The sequence below is a fragment of the Sphaeramia orbicularis genome, chromosome 21, assembly GCF_902148855.1.
Source record: "Sphaeramia orbicularis chromosome 21, fSphaOr1.1, whole genome shotgun sequence".
Classification (NCBI taxonomy): Eukaryota; Metazoa; Chordata; class Actinopteri; order Kurtiformes; family Apogonidae; genus Sphaeramia; species Sphaeramia orbicularis.
The window spans coordinates 24,286,888-24,308,756 of NC_043977.1; the positions used below are offsets into that span (position 1 = coordinate 24,286,888).

General features: G+C 39.1%; 1 protein-coding gene across 4 annotated transcripts in view; it reads left to right on the forward strand.

Moving 5' to 3' along the window:
• The window catches only part of LOC115412371 (multidrug resistance-associated protein 4-like), a 45,195-nt gene extending 27,570 nt beyond the window's left edge, over positions 1-17,625 (forward strand). For all 4 annotated transcript variants that reach the window (XM_030124858.1, XM_030124857.1, XM_030124856.1 and 1 more), the window contains 10 exons: positions 525-644; positions 793-903; positions 2,831-2,931; positions 4,371-4,562; positions 8,010-8,165; positions 12,055-12,144; positions 12,603-12,775; positions 13,809-13,914; positions 15,077-15,211; positions 16,632-17,625. In XM_030124858.1, coding sequence (XP_029980718.1) covers positions 525-644; positions 793-903; positions 2,831-2,931; positions 4,371-4,562; positions 8,010-8,165; positions 12,055-12,144; positions 12,603-12,775; positions 13,809-13,914; positions 15,077-15,211; positions 16,632-16,709 — 1,262 coding nt within the window. In that variant the 3' untranslated portion in view covers positions 16,710-17,625. The remainder of the gene's footprint in view (positions 1-524; positions 645-792; positions 904-2,830; positions 2,932-4,370; positions 4,563-8,009; positions 8,166-12,054; positions 12,145-12,602; positions 12,776-13,808; positions 13,915-15,076; positions 15,212-16,631) is intronic.
• The last annotated feature ends 4,244 nt before the right edge of the window (positions 17,626-21,869 follow it).

Sequence of the window (21,869 nt, forward strand, 5' to 3'; positions counted from 1 at the left end):
AAAGGAAAAAAGCCAAGAGGGAATGACTAGGTCACTGCAGGCCTTAGTTCATTTATTTTATTCTGGGCAGTGAGCCCAAATGCACATTGGCCAACAGGTTCCATCATCTTATAGAACAAAAGTTCTATTAAAAAGCCCACAGGAAACATTTAGGTTTTGTCTTCAGTTTTGTATGTCTAATAAATAGAAACAAAAGACAACTCAACTGCAGCCTTTTCGTGAACCAAAACTGATTGGCATCAGTGCCAGAGTATAATTAATATTTGTATCATAACATAGTAATTATATGAATTTGACTTCCTGGATGAGAATGACGTTTTTATTTCACATCGTATGGTTTAAACACTTTGACACAATTAGACTTTATATTAATGGAAAGCAAAACACGATCAATTGGATTAAATTACACACATCAAAGCAAAAGCATTCTAAAACCTTGTGCTTAGTTTAGAGGAAGTACTAAATGCATTTTGAGGGTTGTCTAATTTCACAGATCTTTGTGTATTTGTTGTCTGCCTGTGTAGCTCGTAGTCCTGTCTTCTCCCATCTGTCTTCGTCTCTACAAGGCCTGACCACCATCCGTGCCTTTAAAGTACAGCAGGGTTTTCAGCAAATGTTTGATGAATACCAAGATCTTCACTCAGGTAAACAGAATTTCAGTTTCATTTCATTTAAAAAGCATAATCACACATATGAACTGCCTGCTCAATACCTTTCAGATATATTTGTTCCAGCAACTTATAGGTTGTAGTTAATACTATATGCGGTGTTTGTGTTTTTTTTTATTCACAGAGGCCTGGTTTTTATTCCTGGCTACTTCTCGCTGGTTTGCTGTGCGTCTTGATGGAATTTGTTCAGTTTTTGTCACCATTACTGCTTTTGGCTGCATTTACCTCAGGGATGGTAATGTAAAGGCTTTTTATGCTATCTGCATACATGTAGCACAATATTAAGCTGTGGCAGCTTCCAAGTACTGGCAGTTCCTGGAATCTGCTTATCAACTCTTGGATTATGTTCTGCATATTCATTGATATATATATAATATATGTGTAAATTTCTGTACACACAACACCTACTGCGCTGTGTCCACCCTGGAAGCTCTTCTAGGAGGTTTCTTCCATTTATTTACCTATTAGCAATGTTTTTTTTGGGGGGGGGGTTCTGCACTAAGGATTAAAGGAAGGAGGGTGTCGGTGTCATGTATTGTACAGAATATAAAACCCCTAGTGACAAATTTGTGGTTTGTGAGTTGTGGTTAAATGGTCTTATTTGCTTAGTAAGGAGCCTAACTGAGTGAAATGACCTGGAAGTTTCTAAGTGGAACCCATGATAAGAGATGGTCAAAGTCTCTAATTGCTAAGGAAAGCTGCTTCAATGCTTCTTTTCTTATCTCCTTTAATATAGAATACACTGGACTGTCCTTGACGAAATGAACAGAGATAATGCCATTCCACAATTCCTGGTTTCACAATTGTGATGGCAACATCCAATCACTCGACTAGTCACGAAAACAAACAATGAACATGTCAGGAGGCACATTTTTCCATCTCCATGACTTGCCACAACTTACTAATATGGTGAAGTGTGAACTTTATACAATACATTAAACAGAAAGGTGAACAAACAGCTCTATGCTATTGCTACATCAAGATTGAGGTGAAGTTGTGATTGCTGCACGATTTTCCACAGTTTCATTAGTTGTTCCAAAGTTTTGTTGCACTGACACACTTCACTACAGTTTAACCCATAAAGACCTAGTGCTACTTTTGTTGCAGTTCCCAAATGAGTTTTTCTCTATATTTAACCTTTCTTAAGTGATTCACACCATTTATTGTAATATTATCTCCTTTACTTTGTGTTTTTTCAATGAAAATCAGGTATTTTACTATATTTAATCTACTGGTCATGTAGATATTCGTAAAAGCTCAGATTAAAGTCGAGGGTTATTTAATCAAAAACAGAGAAAACTGAAGAAAAAGTGACTTTTTCAACAAAATCTATCATTAACTGAACATAAACCTAGTGTCTCCATCCACTGTCATTGGTCAAACTCCATGGGTTTTACTGGTGAATCAGTGCTGTAGAAGATTTGTTTCCACGGTAACTATGAAGCCTCTGAATATCCAAATAGGTCATATCTTATGACCATTAAAAAAAAGATGACAAACTGTATTTTATGCCAATTATTTACATGGATTGATAGGATTAATGGATCAACAGGTATTAAACAGTTTAGATCAGTCGACGGTGGATGTTTGGGTCTTTATGGGTTAAGGCCAAACTGAATCATCTCTTCTGTCGGCAAATTAAAGTAAGACAAATGCTACCTGAAAAGTATTTATTTGTTTTTCATTGAACCATTATTCAACCAGACTTAGTATGATAAAAAACTTCTTTTACAACCAGGCTATATTTATGGGTCATAACATTATCCATATATATTTACCCTGATGGTATTTGCAACACATAAACTTCTGAATGATCATATGTATTCTGGTGGGTTTGTAGCAAATTATGCTTCCGTTGCATACATTCATTTCCTGTATAATTTAATTGCTAATGATGTCATATTTTATTTGTCTGCGTGAAACAACACAGTAAGAACATATTTGGTTGAATATCTTAAAATGCTGTTTTTCTACCATTTTTCCTTGATTTTACATTGAGATCAAGGAAACGATCTCAGGAAAGGAAAGAAGGAGAAGGAAAAGAAGACAGGTGGTATTTTTTGACCATTTGACCACAACTGTAAGGAAACAGACTATGCATGTGTATGTATTTATGTATTGTGTGAATGTCTGTGTCCTATTATGTCTTGCTGATATTACAGGACTGGATCCCGGTGCAGTAGGTCTGGCTCTGTCCTATGCTGTGACACTCACTGGCATGTTTCAATGGGGTGTCCGACAAAGTGCAGAGATCGAAAATATGGTGAGAGCAAACATTTAAACTGAGACAGAATAAACAGAAAGATGTATAATGCCGCTGACTGCCTTCAAAAGTCTTAATAATCAAGACCACTGGTTAAATGACCATTCTGTTTGAAATACCAGTAGGACAGCGTCATGGTTACTGCTCAAACAACATTACGTTGTTCAAGTGTTCAGAGGAGCAGCATTCTAAACAAGTATTACATTCCTGTGTATGTTTCATGTTACCAACAGTGTTGTAGAGTGACTACAGTACTCAAGCAACAGCGTTATGTAATGAAATGACAAAATACAGTGGTGGAAAAAATTATTAGACCATCCAAAGTCATCAAAAACAATGGTTATGCAATCAAGTACTAACTCCTGTGTGTATCATGTGACAGAAAAGAAAACATGGAATGCCTAAAAGCACTGTTTTTGTCAGTACAATGCCATAACTATTGATGTAAGAACTAAGTGATTTTGGTTATTATCAAGAAAACCATGGAAAATGTCTAGATATCAGCTCTGAAATTAAACTACTGTGAGCTATTTTTGTTGTTATCATTATATTTGTCCTAACAAATGTACTTTTAGTTGTACCAGGCATTAAAATGAATAAGAAATTGAAAAAAACAAGGGGTGGTCTAATAATTTTTTCTGCGACTATAAAGTGGTGTAAAAAAGTTTTCAGACACCCATAAAATTTTACACTATTATAAATATTATCATGAAATATTTGCAGAAAAATGTTTTTTTTTTTTTTTGTTTCAAAAGGTGTGGGTGTATCAGACAGACAGTTTATTGTTAACAAGAAAAAATAACAAAATGAAATTCTTGACAGTTTCAACATGCCATGCCCCAGATGTGTTTCACTGTTTGCTGAAACGTCCAGTTTTGACCTTGATGGAACAGAGCATGTGCAGGGTTCAGTGACTTAACAATGATTCTTACATGCTTTATATCACAAATGCATGGGGCGTCCAAAAACTTTTTTTTCCCACCATTGTACATGTAAATATCATCAATTTCAGTTACTGACATGTGAAAATATATGTGGAAAATATGTAACTGCTTTTATAGAGGCTACTAACCACACTATTGTTGATAACAAAGGGGTTAGATTTTTAAATTATAAAGCTTCTGCTCATAATTTAACAGCGGACCACACCAAGGACATGTTATCAAATAAGAACACATTCAGACTCTAGAAATTTGATGTATTATACTGAAATCAGTAAAGGGCAGTGACATTATAGTGGATGTATTTTTTGAACGTTTCATCCTTCCGTTTAAAACATTGTTAGTTGTTTAATTATTGCTGTACATCAAATGATAAATGACAAAGATCAAATGTTGTGTTATTTTATTAGAAGTATTATGTCTTTCATTTTTAACAGGGTCAATATTAAACTATAACTTACTTCATTTCATAAGTGACCTTCCTCACACTGTTTACAGATGACATCAGTGGAGAGAGTAGTTGAGTACGCAGAGCTGGAGAGTGAAGCACCCTGGGAAACAAGTAACCAGCCTCCACATGACTGGCCCACGACAGGCTCCATCACCTTCGACAGAGTTAACTTCTCCTACAGTGCCAGTGAACCCCTGATCCTAAAGAACCTGACTGTTGTCTTCACATCCAGAGAGAAGGTTCTTGTCTTTATTCTCACCTGTGCCTGTGTATTCATGTGCGAAGCCCCTGACTTGATATGCAGCGAGTGTAGGGAGCGTGATGTGGTTCTTTTTATGTGGCATTATTTTCAAATCAATTATTAAAAGGACACCATATTGTGCAGCTGAATCTTTAGGACTATACCATTTGTGATTCATGGAATACATATCATGTAATTAAGACTGTTCAAGTGGATCCATTTGTTCCCTATTTGCATTTTGAGCTACCTAGCGGTGACAACTGTTTATTCACTATAAGAAAGAGGAGAGGCCGAGGGAAAGGGGAGAGGTGAGAGGGAGAGGAAGGCAGAGGGAGATGGTTGAGGATGATTGAAATTGTGTTTAATGCAGGGGGTGTATTTTGCATGGCTATGGTTGGCCAGGGCGGCTGATTTCACAATGGATGGGTTGATAAGTGTAGAGGCCTTGGCTCTGACAGCACATGGGAGGGATCTCTGCGGCGTGCCATGTGGGTGAAAGGCTTTGTGTATCCTGTCAGTTCCCCTGACACCCCTTTCACATGAAACCTTCACCTACCACCTACAGTACGAGATCCTTTCATTTCATTCAGGATAGTCACATATAGTACGTGGTCATAGAAAAGCTCAGCCATCTGAAGGACCACAGAACGCATCCTGCTGGTCAGACTGCAAGAAAAAGTTCATTGGTGCAAGGTTTTTCATACATTTCATTAGTCTGAGGATACACTGGAAGCGTAATGATTTATTTTTCAGATTTTTGAGGGTTGCCCTTTTAATGCGACGCTTCTGCAGATTAAATAGACTAAACAGATTTCATAGTCATTATGCTTTTCTTTTTTCTTTTGTTCAGACAAGGTATAGTTTTTAGATGTTACCTGCTAAAAACTATACCTTGTCTGAACAAAAGAAAAAAGAAACGTATAATTACATTAACAGAAAACAAAATGAACCTCATTAGCCAGATTTCATTGTCTTTCTTCATTAATCAAGTAGTGATAGGTAGACTGATGAGCCACAATGTAGAAGCAGTATAAAATAGGAAAAAGATTTAATAGAAGAACTTGAAGGGATCCCATTTAGAAACTAGAAAAGCATTCGGAGAGCGCAGACCTCCGCCAAGGCTGATCAGTGCCCCGGATTTGGATGAAAATTTCAGGAAATGTTGATACTGGCACAAGGAACAAATGATTAAATTTTGGTGGTGATTGGGGATGTGTGTGTGTGTGTGTGTGTGTGTGTGTGTGTGTGTGTGTGTGTGTGTGTGTGTGTGGGGCACTGATCTGCCGTGGCGGAAGTCTGCGCTATCTTTTCTAGAAAAGCGCCCATAGAGCGCAGACCTCCGCCAAGGCAGATCAGCGGCCCCACCCACCCACCCCCACCCCCAATCACCACCAAAATGTAATAATTTGTTCCTTGTGCCACTATCAACATTTCCTGAAATTTTCATCCGAATCCGTCCATAACTTTTTGAGTTATCTTGCACACAGACAAACAGACAAACCAACGCCGACAAAAACATCACCTCCTTGGCGGAGGTAATAACTCATTCTAAGGTAACAAAAACAGGACAGTTCTTCTTTTTAGGTGATTATACATGGAGGAAAAATCTTTAGGAATGAAGTTTCCATCAGGAGTTCCAATTCAGCAGCACTAGATAATCTCTCAGTGTAGTGACTATAAACAGGCAGCGGTGAAAGTCAGCTCAATCCAAACTACAGTATTAGTTAAAATAATCTATTTTATTGGATATCATAATCATATAAATACTTAATACTGATTGGCTAATAATTGTTTAACTCACATACATGACACAAGAGGGAAACATCATATAAGGGGAAAGAAATAGAAACTGAAATGCTCAAGTCTTAGTGCGACAGTTAAAGGTCCGCAGATTTGGAATGAGATTGAGAGTCTGCTTCCTTGTCCGTATTTAAAAAGCAATTATAACAAAAACTACTTTTGAAATCTGTTCAATTTAAGCCTGTGTCGTTGTATTTTTGCCTCATGTGCCTGATGTGTTGATACTGTCTAAATTCTATACTGTCGGTATTTATGGAATTACCTTAGGTTGTTTTAGAGCAAGGGTTAGGTTTTAGCTTAGGTAGAAATAGGGATTGTCTTCATAATCAATTGTACTGTTTGCTTAATGTCTTGGACCCCTGTTTATAAGCTATGGATAGCTTCTGGGGTTACTCTTTTTACAAAATCATATCTTGCTGTAAATTATGGATACAAGTTGCATACGTATTTTAAGTGATTTGTAAATAAATGTGAATTGAACTGAACTGAAGTCCTGCCATATTCGCCTGCTGGAGTTTTTGTGCTATTGACATTGTCTTGTCATGATATGAAGGGATTGGAGTAAAAACAAAAGATGGAAAAAAAGATGATTTTCTTCTGTGAAACATCCTGTGAGGAACAGGTTTAGAAACACATTCCACTGTCCCTTGTGTAGTAGACTGCTTTTCTTAAGCAGCTGTTTCAGGTCACTGGATGGCTCACTCTGAGTTAGTGGTCAATTATGATGGGTTTATTGCTACCCAGAGGAAGTGATGTGTGCGTCATTTGCTCCCTAGTGATGCCATAACAGATCAGAATCCAAGAACATTAGGAATTATTATTAATAAAATACGCGATTTAGGTGTGTGTCTTTGTAAGAATGACAAATAAAGTGGGGTTTTTGTTTACAGTTGCGGAAAAAAATATTAGACCACCCTTGTTTTTTTCAATTTCTTGTTCATTTTAATGCCTGGTACAACTAAAGGTATATTTGTTTGGACAAATATAATGATAACAACAAAAATAGCTCATAGCTCATTTCAGAGCTGATATCTAGACATTTTCTGCGTTTTCTTGATCATGACCAAAATCTCTTCAGTTCTTACATCAATAGCAATGGCATTGTACTGACAAAAACAGTGCATTTAGGCATTCCATGTTTTCTTTTCTGTCTGTTTTAGTCACATGATACACACAGGAGTTAGTACTCGATTGGATAATCATTGTTTCTGATGACTTTTGATGGTCTAATAATTTTTTCCGTGACTGTATATGCATGCATCCGTGACCTGGCCCCAGATAAAGTGGAGGATAATGAATGAATGAATGAATGAATGTATATGTTTGCAGTGAGGAACAGAAAGTTCTTTATTGTGCAAATAACGCTGCTGTCATAACCTGCAGTCTAAACAAAGTTACATTTATTGGCTGTGGATGTGATGGGATTAATACATACACAATGTGTTATTATTATTATTTTTCATTGATTCTATTCTATGAGACCACTCCATTGTCGTTAACATTATGACATGGGCCTTCAGTGAAGTGGTGCTTCAACACAAAGCAGCACCAGTATGGCTGATGGTCTGTAGAGGCATGATCATATGTTTTTCTTTTCCATGTTTTTACACAGGTGTAAACCAAGATCTTTTCTCTACCATTGTAGGTTGGTATCGTTGGCCGGACCGGTGCTGGTAAAAGCTCCCTGATCTCTGCTTTGTTCCGGCTGGCAGAACCTGAGGGGAGGATCTTAATTGACGGTGTTCTGACTTCCGATATCGGCCTACACACCCTTCGCCAGAAAATGTCTATAATTCCACAGGTACTGACTCATAGATCTGCATACACTAACCCAGGCATGTCCAAAGTCCGGCATGTCCGGGGGCCAATCACGGCCCGCGGTCAGATTTTATACGGCCCACAGCTTGGGTTTTAGAATGTATTATTTATGGCCCGCTTGGACTGTTGAACCGAGTACATGAATCATAAAAGGTTCAAAATGCAGTTTCTCCTTTCACCTCATGGTGGCAGCACCACTCTAACTCTATCTGGCTCTGTGACCTCGCCGTGAACCCTTTTCGCTAATTTCTAACCACGGCACCTGTAAATAAAAAAACAAAGTTGACAGTGAGGGCCGCCGCTTCCAGGAGAGATGGGACTTATAATTTTTTTTCACTGAAAATCAAGGCGATTGTGTTTGCCTAATTTTTCAAGAGACTGTTGCCTTGTTTAAGGAATTCAATGTAAAGAGACACGAGCAGACAAAACATGCTAACACATACGACAAGCTAGCAGGGAGTGAAGCAAATTCAAGCTGCTTTAAACTCAACAGTGACTCTTCATGTGAACCTGGAGTTCGATGAATTCGCCACCAAGGCAAGCTACCAATTTGCCAGGTTAGTTGCCTCTAACTGCTGGTGTTGTGTACTTGTAGATGTGACACAAAATATTACTTTCTGAATGATTTTGTGAAAGACAAGAGTAAGAGTCATATGTTTTCATCTTAAATGTTAACAGACTTTGCATTACTGAGTAATATATGAGTAATGATTACTCATATAAGTAATGTTTAAAATGAATGTGGGGTTAAGATTTTTACCAACTTGGAAGTTTAAGATACTCCACACAGTTTGTTCTATGTTATCTGACTCCAGATGTAAAAGGAAGGCAGATTTTTTTTTTTTTTTTTTTTTTTTTAATTTGTTCAGACCTGAGTGGCCTAGATTTAGTTACATTGCCATTTAAAAAAATGATATTGTGACAATGAAAATTAAATTGTTGTAGAACAGCGTTTTTATATGTAATTTTTACTGTTTAAAAAACATCCGAAGGGACCACTGGCCCCTGGCAATCTCCACATTATCAGATCTGGCCCTCTTGAAAAAAAGTTTGGACACCCCTGCACTAACCCAATGGTAAATTACAAAAAAAAAAAAAAAACATAACACTTAAAATATGAACTTCTTTAAGATGTTAATATAGTTACAACATTGATGTAAAAATATATCAATAAATGTCGTTTTCAGATGCAGTTGGTTTAGTTTACATTGTTTTTGTATTCTTAAATCGCTGGACTTTAGGTTTGAAAGCTTCTGTATTTCTGTCATTCTACATGACTGAGACATGACAAAAATGTCACTCATAACACCAACCTCCATGCTTTGGCCCCTTTTATACGCCTGGCTTTTTAAAAGCTAAAACGAGTGAGGAGAATTACAGTCGTCACTCAGGGGATTTCTGAAAGTGAGACAAACGGATGCCTTGAGACAGTTTAACTTTATTTCCGCTTGTTGAAACTGATACGGCATTAAGAAAATGCCAGCCTGCGGGTGAGTGTCAGCAGAGTGGAGGGAGGGGAGAAGACTCCCACGGCCTGTGCTGTGAAGAGAGCAGTTCCCCATCCCTGACAGAGGATTAGCCCTCTACCCCCCAAACATGGGAAAGCTGCTTAGAAAAAGTCTCCCCCATCCTCACAGTCAGAGTCCCCATGTACACCGTCACTTAGCCCAAGTCACAAACATTTGGGTGCAGCCAAGATGCCCAAAAACAATTTCATTAATGCTGGATTTGATAGGTTTCTGGCATACTACTTCTGATAAAGTTTTACTTCCTCGTCCAAACTAGTTTGAGATGGATGTGATGTGTGTTTGATGTGATTTTGTTGACTTTTTCTGTCTTTCCTAGAGGGAGAGACGTGAACATAGTGGCAGGTTATGAGTCAAAACTTTTACTGCACGCCCTTCTTTAACACACCGGATGGCATTTTTATGATATGAACTCTTAGCGGCATTCAGATGAGAAGAGTTTCTCTGTGTCACACTCTTAGATTTACAAACTTATACAGAGAGAGGAGCCTTGGATTTACACAAATCCATCTGAAAACCGTTTTATTCTCTAACTAGACGTCAGAGATAAATTGATATTCAGTCAGCCTTTCACATGGAAAAAAAATCTTGATAGAACTTGCTAGTTGCTTTACCATTTCACATGGAATTTTGAGAGTCTGATATTTATACTATACACTGCTGGTGAGGAGTTTCATTATTTGCCCCCCACTGATTTGATTATGATAAGTTTTTATTAGCATATGGCATTAAAAAAGGATCCATTTCTGATTCTATTGAATTCACAGGAATGAAGTAGTAAAAAATGAATTCTGTGGCAAACAGAGGGCTTAGAATTGGTGGAGCACATAATCGGTCTATGGAAAGCTGTGCTTGAAAGCAGTTTTTCCGTCCTAACACTGAATCCTCAATTAAAGTGTGTCACAAAACTGGTTTGAATTGGGACTTCAGCTGGCTTAATGACAAGGCAGTATTTTGGTGACAGAGGGAAAAGCTCATTGGAAGTAAAGAGGTGGAACATTTTCTAAGGCATAGGTAGCAGGGATGAAGTCCTGAAAACTATCTTTTTTTTTTTTTTTTTTTTTTTTAAATCGGATGGAAATTGTGCAGTTAGTCCTATGTCTCCTGACTTGCAAAAGGGTGTTGAGACATGATTTTATGTTCATGGTGTGTGCTTCTGTACATTGTATAGATCGTTGTGCTTTGTGTGCTTGTATATACTGTATTTTTCTTTCACTGTGATGCTGACACATAAAAAAAAATACCTCTAGAACTGCAGAGATCAAGGTGTGGGTCATGACTCACTTTCACATATTAGATTAATGAAAGAGATTCATCCATTTAGACCATTGTGTACTTTCCTCTTGCTGCTGCTTTAATCTAACAGTTGCCAGGTGAACATATACTAACTGCATTTGAGGTTGAATTCATATCTCAAGTATGCTCGATTTATCGTATCGCCTTGAACGCAATTAAAGAACAGTAAGTGCAAGTCAATTTAAGTTATGGCTGGTTGTTATGTTTTACTTCTGATATCATTCACATCTCATTGAGGATTACTCAGTTGGTCATTACAACCCTTTGAGTGTCATGAATCAATGGTTTAAAGGAAATTGCAGGTGCATTTATTCACTCATAAAACTGTGTGGAAATAATGCCACGTGAAAACCTTATCATAGAGCAGCACTGTACCATAAAGTGCAGACAGTATATTTATTTATAGCTACCTTAGAGAGTCCTCTAGGTGCTCAGTAAATCACCTCAACACTAGAACAGCATATATGAATGAATATCTGAAATGACACAAGGAGATGCCCACTTGATCCTGTTTATCAAATTTACCGCAAACAGAGTGGCACGTTGAAACAGCACCTGTGGACTTATGGGCTCTTCCTTCAGCACTGTAATAAAGAGCTTTATTTACTCTCTTAAAGATCGCTGTGCAGCCAAACCATGATACAGGTGTGTGGCTCACTATAAATACATATGTCGGACATCCTTGCTGTTTTAAGATCTGAAGGCGTCCTTTCATGAGGGCAGTCCACTGATCTGATAACCTTTTTTGACAAATGTTTATGCCTTTGAATGAATACATTTGGAGATTATATATTCAGTCAACCAAGCACAGTTATCCTCTACCAGTGCACAAGCTCTACTTTTCCAAGTAAAAAGATCAACTTACTGAAGAATAGTTGGCTGGTTCATTGAATTTAGCTCCATAGTGTAGCAAGCCTTTTGTGAACATCTTCCCCTCACACATAGCCTACCGGCGTTCTATAAAGCCTGTCTTAACCCTTTCATACATCTTCCCCTTGTCATTATCTTAACTGGCCACGGCCTTCTCTTTCTATATCCATCTATCCACAGGACCCAGTTCTCTTCACGGGCACCATGAGGAAGAATCTGGACCCTTTCAGGCAGCACACAGATGAGGACCTGTGGAATGCACTCCAAGAGGTACTCCAGCGTGGCTCTGAATGATTCCCCCTCGCCGGCCCAGGGGGGATCCCTCTGTCCCCCTGTACAATGCTGCCATTCAGCCTCCCTGCTCGCCACAAGTCATGGGGGGAAATCCCATTAGGGCCATGGGGCCCAGCTAAATGTGCGGCTTGTAACTGGGAACCATTGAAAGTGCTGGGGGAGATGTGTTTGGGCAGTCAGGCCAACCAGGATGAAGGCTCCCCCCACAGTGAAGGGCTTCAGCTCCTAGTCCTGCCTCTGAATGGGTTTGGTGGCCTGGATTAAAGCTAGAGGCTGGCCACAAGAGAGCACTGGCCAAGGTCATCAGAAGACCTGGCCCTGCATTGTGCCAGGCGGTTAATGGGTGTGTTTGGATGGCTCTTTAAAGACATCCCCACAGGAAGCCTTTATGCAGGAGTAATGAAGGGTTGGGGCTCTGCTCTCCGTCTCTGCAGGTGCAGATGAAGGCCGCGGTGGAGGACATGCCTAATAAACTGGAGACGGTGCTGACAGAGTCAGGTTCGAACTTCAGCGTGGGTCAGAGGCAGCTGGTGTGTCTGGCAAGGGCTATCCTTCGCAAAAATCGCATCCTCATCATTGATGAGGCCACAGCTAATGTGGACCCAAGGTTAGGGAGCAATGAAAGTGTTTCACTGTTTATTCTTTAATTTCACCTTTACTTAACCCACAACAGACTGACATTAATAATCTACGTAAGAGAGGCAGCAATAAAGAGGCAGCAGGGATAGTTTAGTTTAGGATGAAGAAGAGAGGGGTTGAAGAGGGGTTGTATGAGGCACTTCTCCATGATCAGTCATCTACCTGCAGTAGATCATGGATTTAGAGGAACATGGGACAAATGTCACAGAGGCATTGTGTAGCAAAATAGGTAAACTAGTCCACTTAAAATATCAATATCACTTTAAGCCTACGCTGTATTTAGAATATTTTCACCACAGGGTTTCAGTCTTAGGTACAATCATGCACACAAACATCAGACATTTTATATGACAATAAAAAGTAATCACATAATTAAACTAAATCAAACAATCAACAAATATTTGTGAGAATTTGGCAGAGTGCAGCATTATTTTCCCATTTTGATACAAACCTTTGGAACAAAGAACAATAATAACTCCTGGGACAAAAGAGTGTGACTGCCAATACTTTTTTGACGGATGTAGACAAAAAAGTTAACGTTTTGGAGCAGCGTTGGGGTAGTCCGTGGCCGATGCGCTTTGTTTACAGACACACTAGATGGGTATTTTGAGTTTTATCCAAGACTGCAGTGTTAAATTTCTCTGTTGTCGTATTCAGAACAGAAATTGCTTCTACAGAATAAATCATAAAAAATAAACCAAAAAGCTCATGCAATTCACTGGCGAATTGAATCAAACATCCTTACAATTACTGTAAAAATGACTGAAAAATAATATGACTGACATAACATTTATACCACCATAGATTAACTTGTGAACAAAGCCGTTGTGGAACTGAACCTGTCTCAGTAAACTTCCAGACCTCTGATATCTTTTGTGCCTCGTACTGCACATACCATGTCGCTGATGAGCCATTGTTCTGTGTTGAGTAAAATCCCTGCCCAAGGGTCTATAGGAAGAGAGCATTTTTATGCTAAGGTGTTGTGTTCCCTTTTCCTTTAGAACTGACAGCCTCATCCAGCAGACGATCCGGGACAAGTTTCAAGAGTGTACAGTCCTCACTATTGCTCACAGGCTCAACACTATCATTGACTGTGACAGAATACTGGTAAGGAAGGACACAGTAAATTTCCATTGTCCAGCACTCCAGTCAGTACTTTAAAAGTGTGCTATTCTTCGACAGATAGTCAAATGCCTTACTGTTTAACTCCTAACTGTACCTGAGCTGCCACAGTTTCCTTTCTTTGTCAAGGGCCTGCTACACAATCTTTACAGAGTTTTAATTCACTTGCCCTATTTTGCAACAGCTGGGCTGATTTCACCCTCACAGCACCCTCTTTCATTGAGCCTGTGCTTGTGCCACTTGATCTTTGGCCCTTTCCTGCTACTGCCTGCAGAGGTGCCAATTAGTGCCATTTGTGGCAGCATTTGTTAAGTGTCTATGGAGGGCAGGGCATGACCTAGCGGCTGGTGGGACACTGAGAGCATCGTTGAAAAAAGCCAAATATCAAACAGCAGGAACTGTTTCACACCTACACTTGTGTTAAATGCCCCAGGATTGTTACGCACTCCAGGACTTCTAAATTGGGTCCCACCTGAATTTCCTCATCCAAAATCTTAAAATGTGGCATATTTAGATGCAGATTATTTTCCAAAAACAAACTTTCTTTTTTGGTATCCTGCTTTTTACCCATCGATTATGACAGCAATTGCAGAGGCCTCGCTTTCTAAACTGGGCTTTACTTACGACAGACTACTTGTTACAGCTGTAAGGAGATCACTCTTGTTAAAATTTGTCTGTAATATAATTGTAGTCTTTTTCAAACTGCTTGAATTGACACTCTTCTTTGTGTGGTTTACATGTCATATGATGACATCCAAATGATGGTAATTTACTGGAGTGTCTTAAAGGTGTGATTGTTGGATTTGACTGAGGACCACCCCTGAGCTGCTGAAATGCCAGGATAAATACATGGATCAATCACTGATCTTCTGTCTGTCAGAGTCAGCGTACTAGACTTTCACAGAAGTAACAGGCTACATTCATTGTCCGTGGTCCTGTTGAGGAGAAACAGCCAACAGTGTTTGCTGTCGCTATGAGTCATGTAAAATGGATGGTTCCTCAGTGCAGAGAACTACTGTTTCCCCATTCATCCTGCACTGTCTGCATGCATCACTCAGCAGTGAAACAGCTGAAATGTTAGTTTTCCCAAAAGTAAAGTATACAGGTGGTGACACTCACACACCCAGCATTGTATGTGTGATTGCAGGTTCTGGATGCCGGCAGGATCCAGGAGTATGATGAGCCATATGTTCTGCTGCAGAACAAGGACGGACTCCTCTACCAGATGGTCCAACAGACAGGCAGAGCCGAGGCCACCTCGCTGCTCCACACAGCCAAACAGGTAACCACACCCACCTTCATTCCAAATTAGGGCTGTCACTAAATAGAGTTCAGCCGTGGCACCCTAATCCCAGACTCTCCCTTTAAGTCCAGACTTCATTGCTCACCTCCGAAATAATACATTTAAGCAACAGAGGATGTGCATAGCCCTGACAATGCAAAGACACTTGATTACCATTTTAATTTAAAGTGCATACTTGGAGCGTTGTGACACCATAACATTAATTTCAAGAGAGAAATTGTCCCTTTGTAGATTTACATCCTCTGATGTTATCATGAAAACTCCCCATATAATCTTTCTTTTCATAATGTAATTTTGAGATCATTTTAGAGATGATTCTAGAAAAGCAGCTTTCTTTGCACTGTATCTATTTTGAAATATTGGGTTTAACTTCATCGCGATTTGGGATAAACTTTCTATGGGGATTACTGTAATAGAGAATGTCCATATTTTTTCCCTGTGAAATTCATTTGTGATGTATTTCCCCCTCAGACACTGAACAGATAAGAGTTGGCTATTCATTGTTCAATTCCATTTTATGTGCATCTGTCTGGGTCTACAGATACCATATTGCAACTTCAAACAGGTCTTTGTGAAATAAGAAAAAGTAGGCATCATTTCATTTTCTCTCTGTCCCTCGCACAAATTTATCAGCGGAACTCTATCTTCTCAGCCAGAGGAGTGAAATGAGTAAAATACTGATTTCAAAGACTCAGCACAGTGTGGTATTATTTGGCATCGTCTTACCCTGCACACTGGTGGATTGGTAGTGACATTGTTCAAGCCCTTACGTTTTCCTTTCTTTATTGTAGGGGGCTCTCCTTAGATCAGATTACTGCAGCATCCATAACTGTCTAGCACCACTTATTAAATACTGAGATGGTCCACATGTTGTGTGTCAAGTTTCTATAGTTGTCAGTCAAGGTTTAAATACATTCAATAATCTGATATCAACCTCTAGTTTCTTTGTCCACATTGAAAGAGAATCCCTGAGTAGACAGTATATCTCACGCTGTGGCCAACCTGTTTTCCTCCTGTTTTGCCTCTTTTTCATGAACTTCCTGTTGTCGAAATTATTGGTTTGTCAGGGCCTTCTGTAAAAGGAGAAATCAAGCCTTTTGTAGACACTTTAACCAAGCACGCCGGTATCTACCAAGCCAGTTTCTTAAAACGTGTCAGACTGCTCAGCTTAGGAGAAAATTAAGTCTACAAATAATTTCAGTGATTATCTCTGATATATTTTTCCCTTAGATGTCACGGTTGTTTATGAGGCCGAATAAGCCACTTTTGCATGCTTCAGCGGATGACAAATCCCTTCACCCGGCTCTGGATCTGTCATAAATCACACCTTTGCAGATCGTAGCTTAGATTGGACTGTGCGCTTGTATTCTGTGACACTGCTTCCCTGATGCGCTTTCAGGTTTACATGAACAAAAAGCGGCTGACAGGTGAATGCTGTGCCAAGGACATCTGTGTCATCTTTGAGACGTCTCTTTGACATTTTGGAGAGTCGCTGTGGCCCTGATACTTGCCATCACTGACCAAATCCTTTGCCAGATAGACTCACTGTAGGTCCTAGTGTGTATTAAAATGTCCCAGCAGGCTTAGCGTAGCAGCAGCAGTAGTAGTAGTATGTGCTGTGCTGCGTAGACAAAAGTTGTGCCTTTATTGACCTTTATTTACTGAATGTCTATTTATTTATACCACTGTACCACCTTCACGTCTGTCTTTGTGTTGGATAGCTTCATTCCTACACCGCTGCTCAAAAGCGAGACAATTGCATGCATCTATATATTGGTGCAATAAATTACTGGTGACTTAAATTATTCTTCTAAAGCAAACATTGTTTTGTAGGACTGAGATTATGCTTTCATTATATGGGATATACTTGACAAGACATTGAGAAACTAAGAGAAGAAACCAATGTTTTCAGTAATTATTGTGCCTTAATTCGAGTATTGATTTTGTGTAATTGCACTGTTTTAATTGAATGGTCTTCCTGCACTTCGACTATAGTGGTTTTACATCTACCTCAGCTGTTACCCGTAAACTTTAAATGAAACAGATCATAAAACAGTAACAATACACACTTAACAGCAGGGAATATGTTGTAGAATATTTGTGTTAACATATTTTTTTACCCCTAAGATGATCAGTATGGAATTTAGTTATTTATAGCTAAATTCATAAATAGCTGCAAGTTTGTTTGCACTGGGTTTTTACATTATTGTGTATGTTTTATAACACTTACTCAGCTTTGTTAAATGCAGTATTTTTAGTGAATTTGAATATGGTTTAGTTATATATAGCAACAATGATGTAATTAATGGTAATGAGAACTTTTTTTTTGTCATTATTAGTCGTGGTTGCAGGAAATTAAATCCCGGCTATATATAATAAAACAGTTTTGCTTACATATTTTACTACTGTCTTTATTTTTCTATGTTTTCTCATGTTGCAGTGACTCACTAACTATTTCCTCCCACTGTTGCTCATCCGGTTGTCTGAATGGTGTGTTTGTCTCAGATCAGTGGTTACAACTGGCCCTGCCACAATGCTACAAATTGGTAAGTGGTTAAGGAAAACAACCTAGTGATTATTGTGTTGAGTAAAGTGATTTTTTTTTTTTAAATTCAGTCTTACACTGGTAAAGTGGTGTAACCGTTTCCTGAGTCGTTTTACAGTTTTAGCGTGGAAAATGGCAGTTAAGTCCTAATTAAAATTAAATCGTGTCATCACCGGCCCAATTAGAAAAGAGCTGCTTAATTTGCTTTCGTACAGACGAGGAGCAGAGTCGGCGATTACACATGCAGAGATGGCTGTCAGTAAACACTTAGCTCGGTATAAAAGCCAGTATTTAACCAGACCCAGATTTGGGTCGTGAACTGCGAGACATCCACTCCTTTAAAAGCTGAGTGATTTACACAATTCATTAAAGCCAGTGAATCTTCAGTCGGCGTCATATTAAATGGTTACTTACTCTCAAATAGCCCCTTGGGAGTTGAATTGTTGGCTTGCGAATAGATTAAAGTTTACATTGAAAAGAGAAATTGAATTCAGAGGTAATCAATAGCATAATGGGCCAGTGAGAGGAGCCTGCTGCCTGAAATGAAATTACCATATTTTTAATCTTAATTTTCCACTCTGTTTATCTGACAGTGTGGATGTGCAATCCAAACAGATAATGAGAGAGTGGGATATTGACAGTGGGGTCCTCTGGAGTGCTTGTTTCAGTGATTAAACGCTGTGATCTGTGATTACTTTGTGTCGGGTGTCAGGCTGGCGGCCAGGGCCCGGGGAGACATAGGCACATAGCAGCTGGAGCATCATGGGTCTCTGAGGTGCTAATGCACCTGACACAGCATTGACAGCATTCTAAACCCTATCAGGGACTGCACCACACAGCAGCAGCCACAATAGGCATACTCATGGCACTATCTACATCAGAGTCAGCATATATCTTCTCTGCTCTCCCCTCGATAACAGCCAACACAAGAATGGTGACAACAAAGTTTGCACAATAAGTATTATTAACCAGATACCTTCCTTCGTTGCCCATAATAGCGTCATTTTAAAACATATCTGAATAGATGTGCAAATAGCAATGCAGTCAACATAGTGCTGATATAGCTTTAATAAATAAATGTCTGAGAAACCTGGCTGTCAACACAATGAAGTTTAATCCCAAAGAAATAAAACACGAAATAAGAGTCAGCACAATGTGGAGGCAGCAAATAAAATGATGAATTCAAACTGTAGCAGTTAGCCAATCCACACTTTAAGAGAGTAGTGATACGTTGATTTGTGGATATGATACACGTTCCATTCAAAGATGTACTATTGTCAGTTTACAAGAGAATAATGTAACAAGTATCTACAACTGAAGGTGTAAATTGTTTAAGGATGTTTTGTTATGGGTCTATAAATAAGTTGTCTCAAGGCCATTTTGGGTTGAAGAGACAATGTTTTTCATAAACTTTATGTGGTGCCAGCATTTTCTTTTGTGATGGATACTGCTGTTTGACAAATGGAAACAAATTGCATGGTGCAGGCGCCTGAATGGCAGGGAGTTGGGGAGTGTCAAACTCGGTGCTGAAAGACGATGAAGCGAGAGCCTCAGGTTTTTGTGGGCGACTCAGACCTGACTGATCCCAGCATAAAGTACTTGTTGAAGAGAAGGAGAAAAGGAGAACAGGATTTCGACAGGCTGTAGTGAAATTAGGAGAATTGACTATGGCGGCTTTGTTCCTTCGCTGGTGACATGGGGTGGGGGAGATGGGGAGACTGGAGCGATTCCCCAGAGACTCTGTGCTCAGCCTTTCTAAAGTGACTACAAACTGAATATCTGACAAGTTCCCAAGGCCTGACGTGACTCTGTGTAGAACTAAGAAAAACAAACAACAAATGGCACGTTTTTAAGCTACATGCGGTGACACTGGATGTAGTGTGATAGAAAATGGCTTTTTATCATGTTAAAAATAGGTTCTCAATTCGGAAGATGTTGATGTTGTATATTTGCCTTGTTGCAACAACCTAGTTACAACTAGTTTTCCTGTGACTTTTTGAAAGTAAAGAAAAACATACAACTCTCATATGTTGGTGTCAAACTTATTAGAGGACTCATAACTCTTTAGACCTTGTATCAACAGGAACTATTTTTTCCCTGCATCCACACGTGAGGTTACATTAGCCGCTCTGTATCATGGTGGCTCAGCAGTTTAGTGACTACCCCGGATTGGCCTTATGCACTGGCCGACTAATACTGTTACAAACAATAATTATAGGTCACACATGTAATTGATGATTATGCTTCTAAACTCTCCAGGCTGTGGTGTGTTTCACTAGAGTCTGAGTAATACTTATGAGTGCAACAACCTGCACTTATTTAATATTTTTTTCAAATATATAAAGCTAATATAAACACAACAGACTGCTAAGTTTATGCAAAATTAAAAAAAAAAAAAAGAAAGAAAAGAAAAGGGCATTTTTATTTACTGTAATGGCAAACTTGAAATAACAAGTGATCTCGGGCGGCTTTCTGATTTCACCTATCCCATCTACTTTGAACTAAACGGGCTAAAAGGCCACAAATAGGAAACCTCTCTGCATGGTTTAGCTTTAAATCTTGTGCATGCTCTGTCAACTTTGAAAAGTGCCGTTTGATTCCTCAGCTGCGAGAGAAAGCAGCAAAGTGTAGGGCTAAACAATAGAATAGGGCTTATCTCATCAGTAAATAAGGCTTGTTGCTTGAAGCTAAAAAGGCCTATGCTTATTGGTGATGTCATCCCTTTGTGGAAGATTGATGAAGCTTGAGGCAGGGGCATAATGCGAGTGTGAATGTGTGCGTGAGTGCGGTGGAGGCCTTGTGCACCAAAATTCAAGAGTTCCTAACTTCTCCTGGCAGAGTTTGATATAATTTAAAATGTATGACATATATTTTAACCGAGGCTACACTAAAATTGCAGTCTTTGGTGGTAAACTAACCCAAATGTACTTCAAAGTTCCATCTGGCCAGGGGGCTTTTATCCTTGGCCATGAGAGCGGTTGATGTTCTGTGCATGTAAACGTGCAGCTTTGGGTAAAGGTGGGGACAGCTTGTGTCCCCCATTATTGTCTGGTTGCATTTACGTGGGTCCAAGGGCCGACTGTGTCTTTTCGGGTTACTTTCTCATCATTTCTCCTAATGTAGAGACCCACAGGGTTGGTGGCAAGCGCACAATGCCGCTGTTGTATGGTTACTGTCAGCTCTCTCAAATAAGGCTTCCTGTTCATTAGACTTCTTTTCACCTCCGCACAATACGCCGGCTTTGCAGCAATAGTGAGTCGACGCCCATCTCTTCAATGCCATGTGAATAGTTCTAAATAGTGTTTTTGCAAGGCATTGTTGTCTATTGTGTGTCCAGTCTTAATGCAGAGTGATTTGCCTGCTTTTGTAGCCTGGGATACATTATCTTGCCTATGTGGCTTCAGATGCATGCCTGTCCTTTGAGCCAGCAAACAGTCTCAAAGTTAACTCCCTATAGACAATGCTGCAGATGAAGTAAGACATAGTATACTAAATGGCCCATTTCATGTTCCTTGACAATTAGTCGTTTTTTTTTACTGCGTAGTATATGTCTTTTTAATCATCTGTGGCACATTTTCGGTTCCTAAATGAAAAGCAGATAAAGAAAGTTTGGGAAAGCAAGTTAAACTTTACCTTTAAAGCTGATTATCTGTCATAATCTGTGACAATTGCTCTTTTTTTTTTCTCAGGAAAATACGCTGTAGAGTTGATGCTGTTCGCTTTCAAAGATTAGACTGGCATTATCTGTTACACATCTGGTGAAGAATGTATTTAAGCCCTGTGTCTTTATTCTCCAAACCGTCAGTGTGAAAATAAAAATGCAATACAGATAGACAGCCAGGTGGATAATCTGACACATACCACAGTCAAAGAATGAAATCACATCTTTTACGTCTTGTAGATAATGTCAAAATATGTCTCCTAAATGGAAATTTTAAGTCTTGTGACTCCTGTCATTTACTTTAATATAGGTTTCTGTTGTTGCACAGAACAACCATACAACTTTTTTCTTCTGTTCGCCTTCACACAGCACACATTTTATTACTATTACTGCTATTTTTTTACACCAATATGTCAATCTATATATTATTT